The sequence below is a fragment of the Ictalurus furcatus genome, chromosome 15 (genome assembly GCF_023375685.1).
Source record: "Ictalurus furcatus strain D&B chromosome 15, Billie_1.0, whole genome shotgun sequence".
Classification (NCBI taxonomy): Eukaryota; Metazoa; Chordata; class Actinopteri; order Siluriformes; family Ictaluridae; genus Ictalurus; species Ictalurus furcatus.
The window spans coordinates 16,819,611-16,841,116 of record NC_071269.1 but is presented as its reverse complement, the minus strand read 5'-3'; the positions used below and the strand labels follow the sequence as shown (position 1 = coordinate 16,841,116).

Here is a 21,506-nt window from a genome sequence, read left to right as displayed (position 1 = left end):
GTGTGTGTGTGTGCATGATGTCTCTGGACTGCCATCCCATCCAGGGTGTTCCCGGGATACACCCTAGTTCCGGGTTATAATGAAGCAGTTATTGAAAACGAATAAAAAAGTCTAAAGTGCTACAAGTCCATAGTGTTAGAAAGTGTAGAAATAAACCTTCGATTTATAAGGTCCTTAAGTACAGTTTCTAACAAGCTACTAAGATGAGAATAATCTTGCTGATGTTGAATGTGAATGGTAAATACAATGTTTCTTAAGTAGCAACAACACCTCAGATGTTTTACAGTTCTGTCACAGCTATTCTACTGGAGAAGAGAAAAAGAGAGGAGAGAAGGAGGGTGGGAGCAGTGCAGGGAGGTCCAGAGTGACATGCTGCCCTGCAATTGGAGAGAAAAAAGTCACATGCCTGCTTTTGGAATGCTAATTCATGCTGATTTTTTTTCCCTTCCTCCTGAGCTCCTCCTCACTGCTTGGTGTAGTCTGTCCTGTCGGACAGAGACACACTCAGAAATTGTGTAGGATATCAGGGGAGGAACAAGACACTGAAGCAAGGGGAGAGGACAAGGTCTATGTGGAAGGTATGGACATGGAGATTTGTTGCTTTCTGCACTTTGCATGCTGCCTTTATATGCTTATACATGCTGCTAGGTTGGGAATCCTCTTACTTCTTACCTCTGGCTGTATGTGTGTGTGTGTGTGTGTGTGTGTGTGTGTGTGTGTGTGTGTGTGTTTAGAGAGAGAGAGAGAGAGAGAGAGAGAGAGAGTGTGTGAGAGAGAGATTTTACACACAGTATCAGTGTTTGCATGTATACGACAACATGTCTTTCTCTGCATATTTTCTTAATCAACATGACTGTTCAGTTGGATTCCTCCACATACTCTACTGCTGTGTGTTGAATTTCTGCTCTGTATTGGACAAACTGTTACGAGATGGACTGAGTGATCTGGCTGGGATTCAAAGAACATAAATAATTCCCTCAAAGGCAGTTTCTTTCAATGAATATACTTGAGACAATCAGTGTGACAGACAAGCAGTTTTTTTTTTTAGATGTCCCCTTCTCTTTCAAACTATTGCAAAGTTTTTCCTTTTTTTTCTGTCCACTTGAGAAATTGTACCTTTTAAAACCTTTCTAGACCCCACTTAATCCCCGAGAGGAGACGGCGCATTGAACACCGGAAGAGTGCTCCACGATTGACCTGTGGGGCACTGATATGACGTGTTTAACCACACTGCATCTCAAATAACATGACCATCTGCACCCTCGTCACACACTTTGCTCATACCCCCTGCTTTGTAAAGAAAATCCCAGACCCGAGCCATGCTCGCCTTGCACTTGAGTGTATTCTCTCGTCCGTCTGCATGATTTCATACACTCCGTAGCCTTTGATCTTCAGGATATTCCACTGTATTCTGCACTGAACTGAGTGATATTCACATTCCCAGCAAACCCAAACCTGTCTGCACTCTTACTTTGCATAAGGTTTCTATTCAAATATGTAAAAATTAGTCACCTGTGCATCAGTGTAGACCAGGGTTGAAGGACATGAGCTGATTTACATGTGTGCATCTTTACAATCCACTGTGATAGCAAGCTTTCGAGGAAATACAGGTGCCTTTTATATTGTTGATTCACACAGCTAATGGACAGGAAAGAAGAAATGAAACTTTCCCCTAAGGTTTTGGTGAGATCACTATGTGGTAGAAGTTTGACTAATTCCAATTTTAATATCTATGATGCTGAAGGATTTAGTTACAACCCAGGGTGGCCGAGTTTGCGTGACAAAAAAACAGCTCAATGGTTAATTGGCTAAATAAATATTTGCCCCGTACAAATCCTTTACACTGCTTCTAAAGTATAGCAACCATTATTTTGCCAAATATATTGTAATATTTAAATGTAGGGTAATACATTACATGAAACTTCCCTTAACTAACATTGTTTACTGCTTTAGTTCACATTAACAAAATATGAACTTCAGTATTAATAAACCATAAGTTTTGTAGGTAAAGCAAACGAACACATATGAATTGACATTTGTTTGAATGTTAAAGAAATGAAAAACTGTCATTACTTGTCACTTACAGCATGTTCCTGAATGTTCATAACTTACTGAACTGATGAATTAGTAAAACATGTTTATTAAAGTGCTGGCTCATATTGATCATTGTGAGCTTCATATTACTCATTGATGGTGTTAACATTTGTTAATGCAGGTGTTATCATTTAAAAAAACAACAACAACATTGATTAATATGTGTTAGTTTGTTATGGTATTTATTGTGTATTAATGACATTAGTGGTTTGTTCATGTTAAGTAATGTGTTAAATAATGTCTGTTAAGGGAGCCTTAATGTACATCATAATACATTTGCAAAAAGTAATATTAATACATGCAGATTATCTTGAATAATTATTTCTCCGAGGCCCTAAATTGGCCTCATATTACTACATATATTGTCATAAATAAATTAAGAGTGGCTAACAGAGCAATTCATTTATACACAGTGCATGTGGAGAATTTTGGAGTGTTTCCATGGTAATGTGGACTTGTGATGACCTTGGGGTCAGTTTGGTATAAGATTTGGATTTGATATTCATGTGGGTTTTGATTTTGAAATATAAGTACCATTAATCTAATGTACGCACACAATGCTATACCTTCGACCTGCAGATCAAAAAAGTTAAAGAATAGAACAATTCCATGTGAAAACTGTGGATCTGTGTGTAATATTTAGATGCTGTTGAAGTCCTTGTTTATATTTGTAAATGGTAAATGGTAAATGGTGCACTTATATAGCGCTTTTATCCAAAGCGCTTTACACTGTCTCATTCACCCATTCACACACACATACACACACACCACTGGTAGCAGAGCTGCCATGCAAGGCACTAGCTTGCCATTGGGAACAACTTGGGGTTCAGTGTCTTGCCCACGGACACTTCAGTATGTTGAGTCATGTGGGCTGGGAATCAACCCGCCAATCCTACGATTAGTGGACAACCCGCTCTACCAACTGAGCCACAGCTGCCCCATTTGTGTTAAACAAGTAAAAGAAAAGGATTGGAAAGATTGATTTTAACATCAAAATAGCTACTCATTATTAAGTTACAATGGAGCAGGTCTGTGCTATAAATGTACTGACACTATCTGTGAACGTGTGTGAATAGTGTGTAAGCAATTTACATTTACATTTACATCCACATTTACATTTACACTCTGTAGGTCAGCAGGTCTCCATAATAAGTTGCCTGTCTGCGCTCATGCCTAAATTCATTCACTCATTCATCTTCAGTAAGCACTATCATGGACAGGGTCACAGTGGATCTGGAGCCAATCTCTGGAACACTGGGTATAAGGTTGGAATACAGCCTTGATGGGATGACATGCCATCACAGGTTGCCATGCACATGCAATTTGAAAACACATTGTTGTCTCTACTGAGATGGCTTTTTTGTCCAGTGGAAATGGAGCTTTTCGAAAAATTGTTTGCAGATAACTCTGAAAACAATGTTTTCGTGTTGTAGTGTGGACAAAGAAAACAGATATTCAAAAACAATGACATATTTTTTGTCATGTGATGCAATGACCCATTCAACTCAAAACAAGCAAGACAGTGGACAGTATTGTACTGCAGTTGTTGTGCCTGCTATCGGGAGTATAGGGATGTAAACGTTTTTAGACATTTCTGTGTGGATGAGCAATTTTTGAAAAACGTTTCAAAATGCCACCATTGACGTAGAGCGTTTTAAATTGAAAATACAGATTTCAGATCTATCTGGATTAATGTGGACGTAAACTCATTCACACAAATTAAAGTAACCAGTCCACCTGCTCGTATATTTTGCGAGGTGGGAGGAATCCAGAGAACCAAGAGGGTAATGTGGAACTCCATATATACTTATAATGTACTCATAATATACTTAATATTATAATATTAATATTCATAATATTCTTGTCAGGCAAGAATGCTTGGGTTGCAATTGGCATTCCAGTTTATCCCAAAGGTGTTCAGTGGGTTCAGGCCAGGGATCTGTGCAGGACACTCGAGTTCTTCCACTCCAACCTTGGCAAACCATGTCTTGGGCTTGCATGGGGCTTGTTTTGTGCAAAGGTGCACTGTCGTGCTGGAACATGTTTGGGCCCCTTAGTTCCAGTGAAGAGATATCATAATGTTACAGCATATAAAGACATCCTATTCCAATGTGTGCTTCTAAATTTGTGGCAACACTTTGGGGAAGGAACACATACAGTATGTATGTGATGGTCAGGTGTCCACAGAATCCTGGCCATATAGTATACAGTATATTTATAAGTGAAACCTACTTTATGACTTAATTTGAGTTTCTTTTGTAGCTCTGGATAGCATAATGTGTATTTATTTATTTTTTAATCATGGAGAAAATGTTGACGTGTTTAAAAAAACACGTCTGGTTACTCCAGAATCTCTAAGCCAAATCTTGAACTCTACACTTGCGGTGACATTCTCCTGATCTTCTCGCTGACATGATCCAGCCACGAGGACAAACTCAGTGCAGCTTACTGTATCACTCATTATCTCATTATGCCTGTCCAAATGAGTCATTTGTCAGCAGGTAGTATATTTGCTGAGCTTTCTTCAGCCTATCTTCTCTTCTCCAGCAGCCTCACATTTGACCCCAAAGGAATGTGTTCAGGGCTGCTTTATGTGTCCTACTAGCACGTACTTGTTGCACCCAATTATTCTCTTAACCATTCAAAAGGTTTGACAAAGTAAATCAGGGGTTGTTACATTACAATGTACATGCACAGGTACATGTGTAAGTTATTTTAAAGTGAGGGCAGACAGCTCTTTCTCTTTGTCACTATCTCCATTGTTGACAGATAACCAATAATGTTCAGTTAGGAGATACAGAAATTTGGGCATTAATGATTTCTGACCCATATTCCAACCTGTGTCGAAAACTTTAGGTTCATTGATACATAATTACACAATCATACTTAAAACATGTTTGAAAATTCCATGAAAATTCTATCTTGAGCTCAGATTACGGTCTGTGATTTTCACATTTTATTCATATATCCATGTAGGTTTCCCTGAGGGTTCTCTGGTTTCCTCCTTTAGGTGCCATAAAGGAAACATGCTGTTAGGTGGATTAGCTACACTGAACTGCCAATAGGTTTGAAGGAGTGTGTCCATGGTGTCCTGTGATGGATTGGTGTCCCATCAAGAGTGTATTCCTGCCATACACCTAGTGTTCTTGGTTCAGGATAAAGCAGTTACTGAAAATGAATAAATGAATGAATGTTACTGTTTGTGTTAAAAGGGAAGGAAGCACCAATTTTTCAATTTTCCAAAAAAAAAAAGCTCTCACTAATGTTGTGGTTTGCAAGTAAAATTGTGAAAATGGGCTGTAAGACAAACTTAGTTCTATGGACAACATAGATGTACAACCTGTGTTCTATCCCTTGAAATCATATTCATGGCAGAACATACCTCAGTGGATCAGACTGGGCGGATTCCAATGCACTGTATGTGGACAGACACATTAAATTTTTATAACTTGAAAATCACTGCAGCATAAAGATCATCATTAAATGTTTGAGCAAGCATCTCGTTGACTATTCTTTCTCCATCTAAAATGATAATGGCATATTTGTAACACATTTTGCTGCAGATATTGCACAAATTATGCTGAAATAATGACTTAGCTTAAATTTGAACTTTGATACATTTAGAGATTCCACTTTGTACAGCCCAGTGTTGTCCAGAATCTCGTCTTTCTGTTCAGCAGTGACTCTACTTTTGCATGATTGATCGATGTGACTGCATACAAAGCCTGTCAAATCCTTGGTCTTGTGCTTGTTTAGAGGGCCTCTCGCTTCATGCTTGAGTGGTCTAAAACAGGTGGCTGTTTGACCTGAGATGTGAGTTTGCTCAGGTGTTCGGCTGCCTACGCAACTGTCTCCATTTGGCAAACAGCACAGGAGCCACCATTAGTTTAGACAGAAACATGTCCACCAAAAGTCCATCACTGCTGCTACCTTCATGATGCTCTTCACAAACCTGTTTCACCTAATAATCTTTATTTTAACATATATGCTGTTTCTTCAGACTGCTCTCTAAAGAAATCATGGCATCATTGATTAGCTCTTTACACCTGTGCCCTCTAAACACTTTCCCAGCCATAAGTCATGGCCTGGCAGGCTTTGAGGACCTTTGTGAGCAGCGCTTCCCCCAAGATGCGTGTGGCTCTGATTTCTCTCCCAGTCAAGTTGCAGCTTTTATGACTGCCTGAGTGTTTCAGAGAGAGAGAGAGAGAGAGAGAGAGAGAGAGAGAGAGAGAGATGTATGGCAGGGTGGTCCATGCTGATTTCAGAACACATGGCCAGAGTTGGTACAAAGGCTGCTGTTCACAGTTCACAGAGTTTGTTTCTTTCTAGTCAACTAATGGAGTCTAAAACAGTGTACATGATTTCATTGAGATACAACATGCTGCTGTGTTCAGCTTTTGTATGTTTGATATCTGATAATGCTGCCAGAAAACTATAAGGCATTTCCTATTCAAATGAGCTGCTATATTGACCTCAGCGAGAACCAGCTTGTTGTAATTTGTTTTCCCCAAATGTAATTTCCCCAAAGTGTAATATAATCACTACAGTTGATTGTAATTGTGATGACAATGTTTAGTAAATTAAACATAATCAAAAGCAATATTGGGGAAGGGGGGTGGGGTGGGGGGGCCTGATTGGCCAACATTAGTTATTAACTTGAGCGTATTAAAATCACAAGGTCTGTTTGGTTACAAGCTTTGATAATTTATTTTTTTTGTTGTATTTTTGTATTCATTTAGATTTTACCAGGTTTATATTTCAGCATTTAAAAGCTCCACTCCGTGTGACCCTTGGTGTTAATGTGATTCAAATATTTACACGTTTAAATGAATATAAGCCTGTTTTATGTTGATTTTATTTTAAATGATAAGTAAGGAATAAAACACAATGGAGAGTGCGTTTATTGAAAAATAATCAAGGAAAGCGTGGAGTGATGCAAGTTACCACCTTGAAATTTTTTCTTTTCCTATAATAGCACATCCTGAAGTGTTTTTTTTTCTTCCTACACCACGACAGTTAACCAACGATTACAGTTGTTAGTTTACTAAAGGATGACAGGTCATACTTTTTATCTGTTTATAGTTACATTTCATGCTGTGGAATATCCGCAAAACGAATTAGTACCTTATATCGTTATAGAAGCTGTAAACAGTCATTCCTTCAATTTCTCCTGAAATTAGTAAGACCAAGAAAATGTAGCTTGTTACAAAGAAACTGCAAATTAAACCTCCTGTGATAGAAAACTTAAAGATACAACTTTATCTCTGACTGCTACAACATGCTGACACTGGAGACTCCTTCACAAATGCTAAATAAACATCTCATAAACAAAAACTTAAATTATTCTTTTCTCTTTGTTGAGACAACACATTTTTAATCCATTTATTATTATATTTAGATTATGTGGAGCATCCACCATACCAGTCCCTGTGAATTAGATATTACTATAGTAAAAAGGTGATAATATTGTGTTAGAAAGAGCACATTAATATGAATCTGTGATTTTCCTTACAGATGTGCTACTGTCAGAGCTGTTGTCATAGAAAATTAAGAAACAGTCAGAGAGAATTGGAGAATTCAAAGGTGCTCTGATTATCACTAATTTGATCCTAAATTGGCTGAATATTCACTATAAACAACCATATTTCACTATTGAGCAATCACTAATAATCACTTTATTTAAAACATGGCATTAAAATGCTACAGTAATAAGCAAAAGAAAAATAAGACAAAAGAAATCCTCTGAAATGTGGTCAAATGTTTTGAGTTGTTGGCTACTAGTAGTTATTGGTTTTCAGGAAGACTGAGGAAACTGAGTATTGTTGTTTTGAGCTCATTTCATGCTTCAACTCATTCACACACATTTTCAAAAACAATATGACTGGAATTCATGGTTGTTTAGCTCAATCAAGTGAAATCATTGGACTATTACTGTCCTACCTATCTCATTTTAGCTTTTTTAAAGCCCAAAATGGTCTGGCTGTGTGGGCAAGTAATTTACATGTTAATGAGTCCATGATAAACAATTCCTGCAAATGCTCGCTTTTCCAAATTAATCTGAAATTACACCTACAGTACATGCAATTCACGCTATTGATGATAGTGGTTATATAAAAAAGCTCAATCTTTGACGTCTAATGTTTTTAAAAAGCGTGCATGCACAGATGGCTACTTATTCATTTTCTCCCCATCAGGCTGTTTTCATGCCTGTTTTATGGCTATAAGGTCACCTTGAAATGGTGCAATGAAACGAATGTTTGAATTTTGAATCAGTCACCTACACAATTTAATTTCCGGCTGAACTCAATGCATTTCTAATAGTGCCTTTGTAATGTTCGAGAGATATGGTCCTTCATAACCATATCACTGGTCATGGAAAAACTCTTATGATATACACCAGGCATTGACCACAAGTATATCAACATTACGATCACAGACTCCCTCGGCTGGGTTCTTCAATCAGCGAGACCATGACAGCAGGGGCCATATTTCAAACCGGTAGTCCCCCTGCAGACAAAGCAGGCAGGTTTATGGTGGATCTTAAGGAAATTAGGGCCACAAATCTTCCTTCGGCAGGATGCTACAAAGCAGAGAATGCACTAACGTGGAGGATGATGGAGCGCAAGAGAGAGAAATGTGGTGAGAGAGGACTTTGACTGCTACAAACAATAAATGGAAAGCAGAAACCAGCGAATGATTTATTAGTACCATGTTCACTTTCCTTTATGGGTATAATGATGTTTAATTATGCTTTCTAGTTACCAGGGGTTGCTAAGGTGCCATGGTTTAGTTGTTATAACTTATTAGTCCAATTGTTATAATGAGTCTTTAAATTTTTTTTTACAAATTTTGTCACTTTTGCATTTGTCTCAAACATGTGGGAAAACAGTGTACCACAAAAACCATAAAAAAGGAGAAGGACTTCCTTAAGTCCCTCCAGCATGAGGTTATGGGGACTATTTGAGAGTAATTGGGGTGTGTTATTGCACTCCAGTTTCTGGCCAACACCCTGCTGACTCTGATACACCAGCTAACGTGTGACCAGTCCTTCCTCTCTCTCTCTCTCTCTCTCTCTCTCTCCTTCTGACCCCCTCCCTCACCTGATTTATGACAAGTTGTCTCTGACTTACACTAAGCAGACATGTTAAGAAGTGAACATCATGTGACAAAGGCCCTTTAGCTGATATGGAAAACCTCATAGCTCTGAGCGATACTGCCTCCTGACCTGAAGAGTATGGTATGTTTTACTAGTTTAACTTCAGTATTGATCTCTAGTATTGATCCGTCAGAACCACAGCTTTATCTCTCTCACATTTCTCTTTGGTCACAACTGACAGAAGTGTCGGTATTGACAGCATGCGATACAAGTGTGATCGACCTAATACGCTGAGAGCAGGGTGTATGAGAACTAGCTGGGCAGGAACACATGTTAGTTTCTGTCATGTCATTAGTTTGAGCTATGTGTCACTCATAGCCCTTGTCCAAGGTGAGTGCAAGTCCCAGAGTCAGTGCATGATATCTGACCCATTACATGCTTTTCCATTTCAGGAGAGATTCTGTCTGAAGAATTCTGATTCTTTTTTGGCCAAAGCAGATTTAATTATAGGAGAGAAAACATGAACTGTTGACATCATAAAAAAAAAAGATATCAAAAGCACTAGAAGAAAAAAATAGCAAAGTTAGATATTGCCACAAAGAAAAATCAATGGTTGGAAGAAGAAACAAACGTTTTATTGGTAATCGCACCACAACAATGAGAAGCTACGTTATTAATGCTTATGCTACAAGTAACAAAACTTCCTTAGTGCAGATACATATTCAGAATTAATAGCTAACTGCAATTTAAGCATGCATTTGCCATCTTCCACATACTGTATTTGTTACATATCTAAAGTGGGCTCCTATTCCCTACTAATAACTAAGTGAATTATGGGTATTTTCTACCTTGCTAGGAAATAGGAGTCTAAATAATTCTTTGGTTTGTTCTTCTGTGGGAATCCTTAATGGCTATAAAGCTCTATAGGAAGTGCAGAACCCTAAACTTCCATCTCTCATAAACATGCTAGATGTGAATGAATTTGTGAAAGTGTGTGCATGTGGTGCCCTGCAGTGGACTGGTGTCCCATCCAGGGTGCATTCTTTCCTTGTGCCCTATGTTCCAGGGACAGGCTCCGGATTCTCCAGAGTGAAATCATGACCAGAATACAGCAGTTACTGAAAGGAAGTGAGTCGAAGAACCCTTGATGAACTTTTGTTTTACTAGTTTAAGTGTGAAAATTGTTCCATTTTGGCTATACTAGTTGTCAAAGTCTTTGTACTGTGTATAGACAATGAACGATCTTACATTGGATGGTAAGACTTCTGGTATTTATTATTTTTATGGCTCTTGGCTCTTAAATTGGTGGTGGCAAGGGTCAATTCACAAAAAGGCCCACTGATTTCCTGAGTCAGCACTGGGATATTAGAGATGTGGAGCTTATTAACAATGTGTTAAGGCACACATTGTGTAAAACAGAGTTTGATTTACAAATACAGCATACACTGGAAGACCATTTGGCCAACCAGGTTGATGCTGAGACCCAGGATGGTGGCCAGTTATTAGTCAGTAATAATGCCTATGTTTCTGCAGTTCTGTTAGCTGGTTAACAGGAAGAGTGCAGCTTTAACTTGTCCAGGCAGGCACAGATTAGATATCTCATCCATATGGTGTCAGTCCACCCTGAGGAAACACTGTCTGTTTGATGTGGTCTTGGCTAATGACCCATCTCTGTTGCAACCACTCTTTGGCCCTCTAGCTTGACACACTACCAGCAAGTTGCAGTGAAAAAAACAAAACACATATGACAACTCCCTGTGCAGAAATCATCATTGTCAGTGACAGGAGGTTTGATTCAGTGATTCTGTTGATAAACGACTGGAACAGGTGAGGGGCAGTTCTTTTCCAGTGTCTTTTTGTGCAGGACAAAGACATTATTCACTTGCCATAAATGTCAGTAGTGGACCATTAACTAATACTGGCTAGAGGGCAAATTGACTGGAATAATGTGTAGTCTGTATTGCCAGTCAGCCAAAAATAATGAAGAGAAAGGGTGAAAGAACGATGGAAAGGAGATGTATGTCTCTTTTAAGAAGAGACTTGATAATGTACTTGAAATGTTTCATGTTGAATTGCTTCAATAAATTGGCACTAATTAAAACAAATGGCCTGATGGTCTCAATTTAGAGATGAGAGAGAGAAAGCCTGTCTCTTTACCTTACCTCAGCCCTTTATTACACTTTGTTACGCTTTGCTCTGTGTCCATAGACTTGAATAAGCCAATTGGATTTAAAAGCAGCTTTTAAAGAATTTTTTATATGGCTCAGATCATGGGATTTTGGGATTTTGGAAGGATCTGGACATATGAGAAGATATCCATTCCCGTTTGGGTCTTTTGGAGTGCTGATGTTGGTCTAGCTGGTATGTTATTGGATAAAAGAAAACGAGCTCTTGGTCTGGTATACCCACCAACTGTAGTTTTCTGTGATAATTTCTGTAATAACTCAACTTCCCCCATTTCGGTGTCCATGCTGGTCTTTGAAGTTTAATGTAATGAATATATGAGGTCTCTTCTCAGTCTTCTGTAATGGGAGGAGTTGGGGCTCAGATAAGAATAAGAGAGTGGATTTAACTACACACAGCTGATCTGCCATGAGGAGTAAATGGATGTAAGACAGGCTGTCTGGCTACTGAGATAGTTACTTATGCTCTACTCATATGTGTCACTGTTGGTGGAAATTTTGCTAGATACAATTTTACTTCCCTAGAAACAAAAAGATCTTGAGTTAATTTTATATTGCTGTATTATATTGCACTTTTTCTGTTACACAATCTTTTATTCCTCATAGTTTCATAGTTGGCTGTGCAAAGAAACTCCTAGAAATCCATATCATAAAACTTTTAAATGAATCTGAATGACTGATATGTTTGACTGATTCTCAGTGGAGCAGCCATCTTCCTTGCTTCATGATCCTTTTGTGAAGAACGTTTCCCAATGCCAAATGCATGCCAAAACAGTGTAACAAAGTATACACGACCGCATTTCAGACAAGACTGAGCCACGAATCCTGTTGACTCATACGTCTTCAGGACGTTTGGCGTAATACATCATGATACATCATAAAATGGCCCAACAATCACAGAACAGCTGTTACTACTCCAACAAAAGCCTCTTTAGTGTACATGCAACCTTCAGTGTTGGTGAGCTAGACTAGATGATTGGGGTGATGAGAAGAAGTCAACATAATAGGTATGGTAGAAATTACTAGGAATTCCATTTGAGTGAAAGCTTTCAAGGGTTTTGAGGATATACTGTAAACATTGCTGGTAGATTACGGTATTTATTTTCCAGTAAAATATTGTTTCATTACTTTACAGATTGCACTGTAAATGATTGGGTAATGCATTGATTTACAGTAAACTAAAACAAAAACCCATTGCATAGTGTGATATCTAATAGCTAAGGCTAAGGTTAAGGCTTTGGAGCTACAGATAAGAAGGTTATGAGTTTAAATCCCAGCATCACCAAGCTGCTTAGGTTGGATCCTTAAACCTTCACTGCTCAGTTGTATCTTGCCTCAGTCTTAAGTTGCTTTGGACAAAAACGCTGTTGTCAGTAAATTAATGTATATTTTACAGTAAATATTTTATACATAGCGTAGGGTTAGGGGTGGAGTTAGCAGTCGTACATTTTGTTCCAACTTCATTCATATGAAATCCAATAAAATCCAATGTCATCACCAAGGTTCCAGAGCAAGTAGAACTACTTTACTAATGCTTATGTTAATGTGAACAAAACATTCAGAGTGCAGTAGCATAATCAGAATAAATAGCTAAAAGCAAGAAAACATGAAACTGCTATCTTCCACTTAATTGTTACAAGTGTAACAAGTCATTCCATATGCCCTAAAAATGGTTAAGTGCATTATTGATACTTTGTACTTTCTACACCAAAAGCTAAATCTAGAGCACTAAATAGGGGTTTTTTTGTTTGTTTGTTTATTTGTCTGTGGGAACCCTTAATGGCTCTATGTAGAACTCAACAACAGAGATATTTTTTCAGAGAGTGGTCCAAGTAGAATCACTTTACCAAACAAAGAACTATTAACTATACAAAAAGGAACACTTTATTTTCTGATAGTGTAATATACACCAATGCCATCACTTGTTTGAATTCTTATGAAGTTTGCATCATTTCAGTTGCTTGACCTAGCACCTGTATGTGTGATTAGAACAATTTTAATTCAGCTTGGATTTGACATCGATACAAACACTTCTATAGAACTATGTTAAGATTTAATCAACCCAAGGCATGTATTCATCACATTATGATGTGTCACAAATCAAGGATGGGTTCGGAAGCAATCGCAGATATATAACATTTATTTAAACAATCAAACAACAACACAAAGACACTAAGACAACTAGGCAAAATACTGTGGCATGAAACAAAACATGGGAACATGGAACACAAAAGTCTAAGACAAATGAAAGACCAAGAAACTGTGCAAAACATGGGTATATATACACAAGTGTGCTCATTACCAAAATGTGAATCAGGTGCAGGTGGTCATGTGACATGTAGTGCAGTGGCTGATGGGAACTGGAGTCCAGAGTTTCCTGATATATGACAATATGACAGAAAAACACAAGAACAAGGTGCTGGTGGAAATCACAAGCTGCCTTTATCAAAGTTCAGACCTCAAAACCACGCAGCCAATAAATATTGTCAACTTAGACCTAATGTGTTTTGTCAGTAAAAAGTTCAGGAATAAAAAATCTCTATGGCCCCATGGATTTTATGTGTACACATTGAGTAAATGGATTACATCCATAAAATAAATCTGTACTGAGGAATTCAGTAGAATTTAGTTTAATGTTAAAGGGGTCCCTGACTGCAAAAAAGTTTGAGAACCCCTGGTCTAAAGCAACCTGCTTGTTTGCTGTCTATCACCCCATTCATTGTGTGAGTTTAGTGATTCAGAGGTGCTAGAAACCCGTGATTCATGCTGCTCAAGTTTCCTTCTAGCGACAGCAGAACATCTGATTTGCAGGTAACCTGAGTTGGTGTTTTCTAATCTCATGGGTCAGCCTGGACAGCAGGGGTTAGCGCTCTCACAGCCAAAGCGATAGCACACTTACTGTGTTTTATGGCAGGAAAACAGCTCCTCTGAACATAAACAACCAGACAGCAGAAAAGAAACCATACTTAAATCAAGTCCATTGACTAACTCTTAACTGATAACAAATTATTGTTGCTTGATCAAAAGTGTAGCCAGGTGAAGTCAACAAACTAGGCAGGAATAAATATGACTTTTTGCAAATGTACAAGATGTTTGAAGTTTGAAATTAGCACAATATTTTTTGTGTTTTGTGTACAAAACACGCTAGAAAACTACTATAAGAATCAGACCCTATTCCATGTAATTGGGTCTGATTCTTATAGTAGTTGTCTAGCGTGTTTTCTTAATTTACCTAAGTTTACCTGCTGCCATAAAGTGATTTATCTGGCATGTCTGTTCTTAGTTTCGCTTAGTTTAGGTTCACCATTTGGTGTGGAAAATACCAGGTCAAGCAGCGACAGGAAAGACAGCATGCGTGTGAGTATTTTTAATGAGGAGCAAAATGGGGGTGGGGGGGTGGGGGGTACTCAAGATGCTTCATTGAAATGTGGTGAAGAGCCCAGCTAACAAGCTAAAGTTTTGTGAAGACTGTTGGTGAAAATGAGGAAGAAGAAAACTGTAGAAGCCTGTCATCAGTATAGCAGGGTGGATAATTTGGAGGGAAATTTTAGAGTGCTGTTCACCCAAAAAAAGGTGTGTTTATGTAGTCTGTAAATGAAGACATGTATATACACATGGCTAAAGTAGTCTTCTGGCATGTTTCTGAGACTGTGTTAGGGTGGCACGGTAGTACAGCTGCTTGCATTGCCGTCTCACAACTCCAGGGTCCATGGTTCGATCTAGAGCTTGGGTTACTTACTGTCTGTGTGGAGTTTGACATGTCTCCCTGTGTCACACCTTGTGTGTATGAGTATGCAAATGTGTGTGTGCATGGTGTCCCATCCAGGGTGTATTCCTGCCTCACAGCCAGTATTCCTGGGACAGGCTTAACCACTGACTAAGACAAAGTGGTTACTGAATATAAATGAATAGATTAATTAATATAACCCCAATTCCAAAAAAGGTGGGACAGTATGGAAAATGCAAAAAACAAACAAAAAGAGTCACTTGAAAATTCAGTTCACCCTGTACTATATCGAAAACACATTATTAACACATTATTTGTTGTTTTCCTTTGTGAATTTAATTTATTTTTGAAAATATACACTCATTTCAAATCTGATGACTGCAACACATGCCAAAAAGGTTGGGACAGTCAACTGTTTACCACTGTGTAACATCACCTTTTCTTTTAATAACACTTATTAAGCGTTTGGACACTGAAGACACCAGTTGGTTAAGTTTAGCAAGCGGAATTTTCCCCCATTCATCCATTATGCATTTCTTCAGCTGCACAACTGTACAGGGCCTTCATTGTCTTATTTTGCAATTCATAATGTACCACACATTCTCAATCGGAGACAGGTCAGGACTGCAGGCAGGTCATGCTCGCACGCATACTCTATGCTTACGCAACCATGCGCTTGTAATCCGGGCAGAATGTGGTTTGGCGTTGTCCTGCTCTGGACGGCAGCATATGTTGCTCCAAAATGTGTACATATCTTTCTTCATTAATGATGCCCTCACAGATGTGCAAGTTACCCATGCTATGGGCACTGACACACCCCCATACCATGACAGACGCTGGCTTTTGGACCTGACGCTGATAACACCTTGGATGATCCTTTTCCTCTTTGGCCACGACGGCTGTTTTGTCCAAAAAGTATTTGAAACGTTGAATCGTTGGACCACAAAACACGATTCCACTGTGCCACTGTCTATCTCAGATAAGACCAAGCCCAGAGAAGTCGCGGTGCTTCTGGACAGTAGAGATGTATGGCTTCTGCTTTGTATAGTAAAGCCTTAACTTGTATCTGTGGATGCAGCGGCGAATGGTGTTGACTGACAAAGATTTACCAAAATATTCCCGAGCCCATGTCAGGATCTCCATTACAGACTCATGACAGTTTTTAAGACAGTGACGTCTGAGGGATCGGAGATCATGCGCATTCAGTAGTGGGTTTCGGCCTTGCCCTTTACGCACCGAGATTTGACCGGATTCCTTGAATCTTTTAATTATATTGTGCACTGTAGAAGGGGAAATGCCCAAAATCCAACCGATTTGTCTTTGGGGAATGTTGTTCTCAAACTGTTGGATTATTCGCTGACGCATCTGTTGGCAGATTGGCAAGCCTCAACCCAGCCTTGCTCTTGACGGACTACGCCTTTTTTGGAGGCTCCTTATATACTATGATTAGACGATTTCCTCACCTGTTTCACATCACCTTCTTATTTCAACTTGTCACATCGCTATTAGTCCCAAATTGTCCCGTCCAAACTTTTTTGGAACATGTTGCATGCATCAATTTCAAAATAAACATTTATCTTCAAAAAAACTATGCAGTTGATTAGGTAAAACATGAAATACCTTGTCTTTATACATTTTTTGTTTAAATACAAGTCAAAGTACATTTACAAATCACTCATCTTTGTTTTTATTAGCATTTTCCATACTGACTCAACATTTTCGGAATTGGGGTTGTACATATATTTATTTATTTATTTTTATATTCTAGATATTTAACACCTACAGTACAATACACTTAAATTTGGGGTGGTGATGTTTTGGATAAAGAAAATGTTGACTGGATACTAAATTCGGAAAACTATTTACTTTTGTGCCTGGTTAAATTGTTAAATTGGTTAAGTTAAATTGTGTGCTGCCTGAGGAATTTGGGTTTTAATCAAAAAATGATCAATGTTTCATGCAGCAGTTGCCCAATTTCTAGGTCTCCACTCATGCTTGTGTTTCTTCTATGTGTGTGTCAGGTGTTGGACAGAGAAGCAGCATTCGTGGATCGAGCACAGGAGGGCGTAGGGCTGCCATGGAGAGGGAGCAGGCCTTTGTGAGCCCTGGCTCCAGTGCTCCTGCCTCTAGCAACCCCATCATCACTTCTAGCGCCAGCATCAACAGCAACAGCCAGGGAATGATGTATGTCAGCTCCAGTGTCAGTTCCAGTGTCAGTGCCAGCAGCAGACAGCAGACTCTGCCACAGATATCAGTGTATGGAGGAATCCCTGACAGACAGACGGTACAGGTAGGGTGCACAATACACACTTAAGTTTCAGCTAAACTCATGAGTAAAAGGTTTCCATATAGTACAACCAGTGATTTCATGTTAGAATGATGGTTCTACACCTTGATCTTATGGTTTTATCAAAATGAGAAGCTGAATGCTTTTGGTTTAAGTTCAGCTGTAAGCAAGTTCTTCTTATTTCTCCATGTAGGTGGCCAGCTTTATGTCTGAACTTTTTATATTTGGGAACTATATAATATTTGTGAAAGAAAAGTTCGCTTTTTAAAAAGAAGGACTCTGCTAGTAACCAACTTCATGTCATGCACCTCTGCTGCCCTCTATAGGCAGACAACCAACATTACTCTTTAGTTTTCCATCTCTGAATGTTAGTGGAGCACCCTAACAGATGAAAGAAAGTATTAGGGATTTTTATTTATTTATTTTTTAAATATATGAGCAGGTTACTTTTTCACAGTTCCCTATTAATATTTTATAATTAACCTGTGTTAATAATGTTGCATTATATTAATTAGGTCCACCTATAAAGCACCCTATAAACAGATATAAACTTATAAACAGTGTATAGACAACAGTGTAATACAAGTCAAATAACAGTCAAATATTAAGACAAATCAGATTGCAATCAAATCATGATGTCTAACAATAGTAAAAAAAAAAAAAAGTCAAATAATAAGACATGCCAACTAATAGTCAACTAATAATAATAGAAGTCAAATAAGAAGTAATAGCCAAATAATAAAACAAATCAGATTACAGTCAAATAAAAATACAAGTCAAATAATAATCAAATAATAAGACGAGCCAAATAATAGTCAATAATATGACAAAGCATGCATTCCGTAGCATTTTTCCCTTTTACATTTATTTAAATTTATCATTATTTTCTATTTGTTGAAGTGGAAATGTTCTGATCATTGGTATTATTAAGATATATGAATTTTGGATTGCTTTTAATAATTACAAATCTTAGACTTTTTGAGATTGAGATGTTGGGTTGAGCTTAAACATTTCTCTGTAAAATATTAAGGTCAGTCTGTATGGCTTAAATAAAGTGGCTTTGCATTCAGACCCCACTATGAGGATTGTGAACATTATTAAAGCTATTCATTGGGAAATGTATTCAGGCATCTGATTTCATATCTGGTTGTTGTGGTCATTCATTGATCCAGTTTTGACAAAAAATGATGTGTTATTGTGATGCTGAGACTGACCTGTACAACTGAATTGGGCTGTCTGTTATATTTGAAACATCTGAATTCAAGTAGCTTATCAAGTAAGAAAAATATCATCTAAGCTGTAAAACTTTATTGAAACTATCTTGCAGCTATATTACTGTATTTCCAAAATGGTAAATGGTAAATGGTGCACTTATATAGCGCTTTTATCCAAAGCGCTTTACACTGTGTCTCATTCACCCTTTCACACACACACACTCACACACCAGTGGTAGCAGAGCTGCCATGCAAGGTGCTAACTTGCCATCAGGAGTAACTTGGGGTTCAGTGTCTTGCCCAAGGACACTTCGGCATGTGGCATGTGGACCAACCTTACGATTAGTGGACAACCCGCTCTACCACCTGAGCTACAGCCGCCCCAAAAGGTATTGGGTGTATAATTTGGAGAATCCTCTATTCTATAGTTTAGTGATAGCACATTAGTCTTGTCTTTTAGAACAATTTTCTGTTGTCTTCTGCTTATGTAGTGACAAAAAAAAATTGTGCTCAAAATATTTTATATCTTAATGGTGCAAAATAAAAGGCCATATCACGTTTAAGGTTAAGTTAAATTCTTATTTAATGTATAAAGGTAATTATTATTCAGTGGATTTTTAGGTGATCATATTGCCCACTCTGTGCTTCTGTTAAACCATCTCATAATGGGCGCATCTCAATCCGCTCCCTAGGTCATGAATCAGTATATCGTGTACACATTCACTACACATTGGGACGCTGATAACTCAATTTCCAGTGACATAACTACATAGTTGCAGTGTAAAACGTCACCACTGGCATTTATCGACAACAGGCAGGACCAATATCTTTCTGACATTATATATCATGTAAATATAGCTAGCTAGTGGATAAAAAAAAAATTAAATTAAACTCTTAAAAGTTGTATATAGAACGTCAAATAAAGTTCAAAATCACCAGTGTAAGTAATTATTTGAGAGCTACAACAACAATAACAAGCTACTTACATTTGTAGATGTTGGCTGAGAGTTCGTCCAGCTTTTTTTTTTTTTGAGCTGAAAGGCTTCAGGAAATATGACGTCATTTCCAGTAAGGGAACATAGTGAGCGTCGATGCTCCCTAGTTTTTGCTGTGCATTGTGGGATTTTTTAGGGAGCGAACATTCCAGTGCACTTGAAGGATCTTGTGATTGAGACATCCCTTAGTTGTGGGTTGTTTGTAGTTATATGTTGTGTGGTACACCAGCGGGCATTATACTGTATGAATACATAATATACTGTATAATGAATTATATGAATAGTGACGCCTGCATAACAGCATTATATACATTATCAGTTATATATAGCACATTATTAGAGTCATATGAGGCATTATTAAAATTTAGAAGAATGTGAGCTTATCTTCTTCTGTGTGTGTGTGTGTGTGTGTGTGTGTGTTTGTGTGTGTGTCAGGTGATTCAGCAGGCCCTGCACAGGCAGCCCAGTACTGCAGCTCAGTACTTGCAGCAGATGTACGCAGCACAGCAGCAACACCTCATGCTGCAGACCGCTGCCCTCCAGCAACAGCACCTGAGTTTAGCTGCAGTGCAACAGGTTACACACGCACACACACACACACACACACACACACACTTAAATAAAGATTCAAATGTACTCAGACCTCAGCTCTTGTATTAATAATTGTATTAATATACTTTACTGATTAACTGTATTAATATACTTTTTATAATGTGTAGTAATTACTAATAATTAATGTGCTTCATTATAAAGTACTTTGTTTAATCTTGCATTCTTCTATATGTAAAGTACTGACCATGTTAAGATGATGATGGTTATTATTGTTGTTTTACTGTAGTTTGCTTATATATTAATGTACACTTCGAGACAAAAAAGGCCCCTTAAAGGTTCTTTGGATAGTTAAAGTCTTGCTATCCTAGGAATCCTATCTAATAAGGAACCAGAGAATTTCTACATTTGTTCCTCTGAGTTCCTTAGATAGGGTTCCAAATAGAGCCTAGTTCTACAGGGTGTCCCAAAAGTCTCCATACATAGGGGATTATGTTTGCCAGACCCAGGTCAGTTGTGCCTTCATTAGTGGATGTTCGTGAATGTTCACTTCTCGGTTGGTCCGCAACACATCCAGTTTTTTTTTTTCTTCTTCTTTTTTTTTCTTCTGCTTTTTTTTTTTAATGAGCTTGGCAACAGTGCCTTGTGTGATGTAACAGATTCCTGATCCAGCCTTGAGAATGATTTCAATACATTCTTTTATATATATATATATATATATATATATATATATATATATATATATATATATATATATATATATAAACTAAATATGAAAACTAAATTAATTTCCCCTATATATGGAGAATTTTGGGACACCCTGTAGTTTATTTGCTTTTTCCTTCTATTTAAAATAAACTGAAAGAAAAATGTTTTTGATGAAAATAATGATTTTTCCAGAAATGTTACATACATGAACATTTTCCAGCATACGAAATATTACTACCTTGAACCATGTTTTCATTATGTTCCTAAAGTCAATGATTCCCTGACTTATATTTATGAAACCCAAACAGATTATTCCCTTTAACCTCCACTGTAGGATCTTTACTCAAAGGTCTGGCAAACAGCTTGCTTGTTGTTGAGATTGCCAAACAGGAAGTCAATTAACGAGGAGCTGAATGTGTTTGAGCATGAAACAGTGCTCAAAACAGGGCTGAACCCTACAGATAAATTATATATTTGGAAGCATATGTTATACAGTTTAATTATAACTCCTTTGAAAAAAAAATTATAATGCTATTACTGATACATTTAGATATTTCCTGTGCCAACTCTGGATGTTATCACACGTGTTTATTTTGCCCAAAGCCTCACTCTCACCCAACACATAAAAAAAAAAATTATTATTAGCAAAACCA

At 37.8% G+C, this 21,506-nt stretch overlaps 1 protein-coding gene across 1 annotated transcript in view; it reads left to right on the top strand.

Moving 5' to 3' along the window:
- The first annotated feature begins 502 nt into the window (after positions 1 to 502).
- Positions 503 to 21,506, top strand: part of phc2a (polyhomeotic homolog 2a (Drosophila)) — a 43,937-nt gene continuing 22,933 nt past the window's right edge. Inside the window, exons 1-3 of the mRNA XM_053642583.1 lie at positions 503 to 578; positions 17,122 to 17,390; positions 20,032 to 20,172. Of these exons, the coding sequence (XP_053498558.1) occupies positions 17,178 to 17,390; positions 20,032 to 20,172 (354 nt within the window). The 5' untranslated portion in view covers positions 503 to 578; positions 17,122 to 17,177. The remainder of the gene's footprint in view (positions 579 to 17,121; positions 17,391 to 20,031; positions 20,173 to 21,506) is intronic.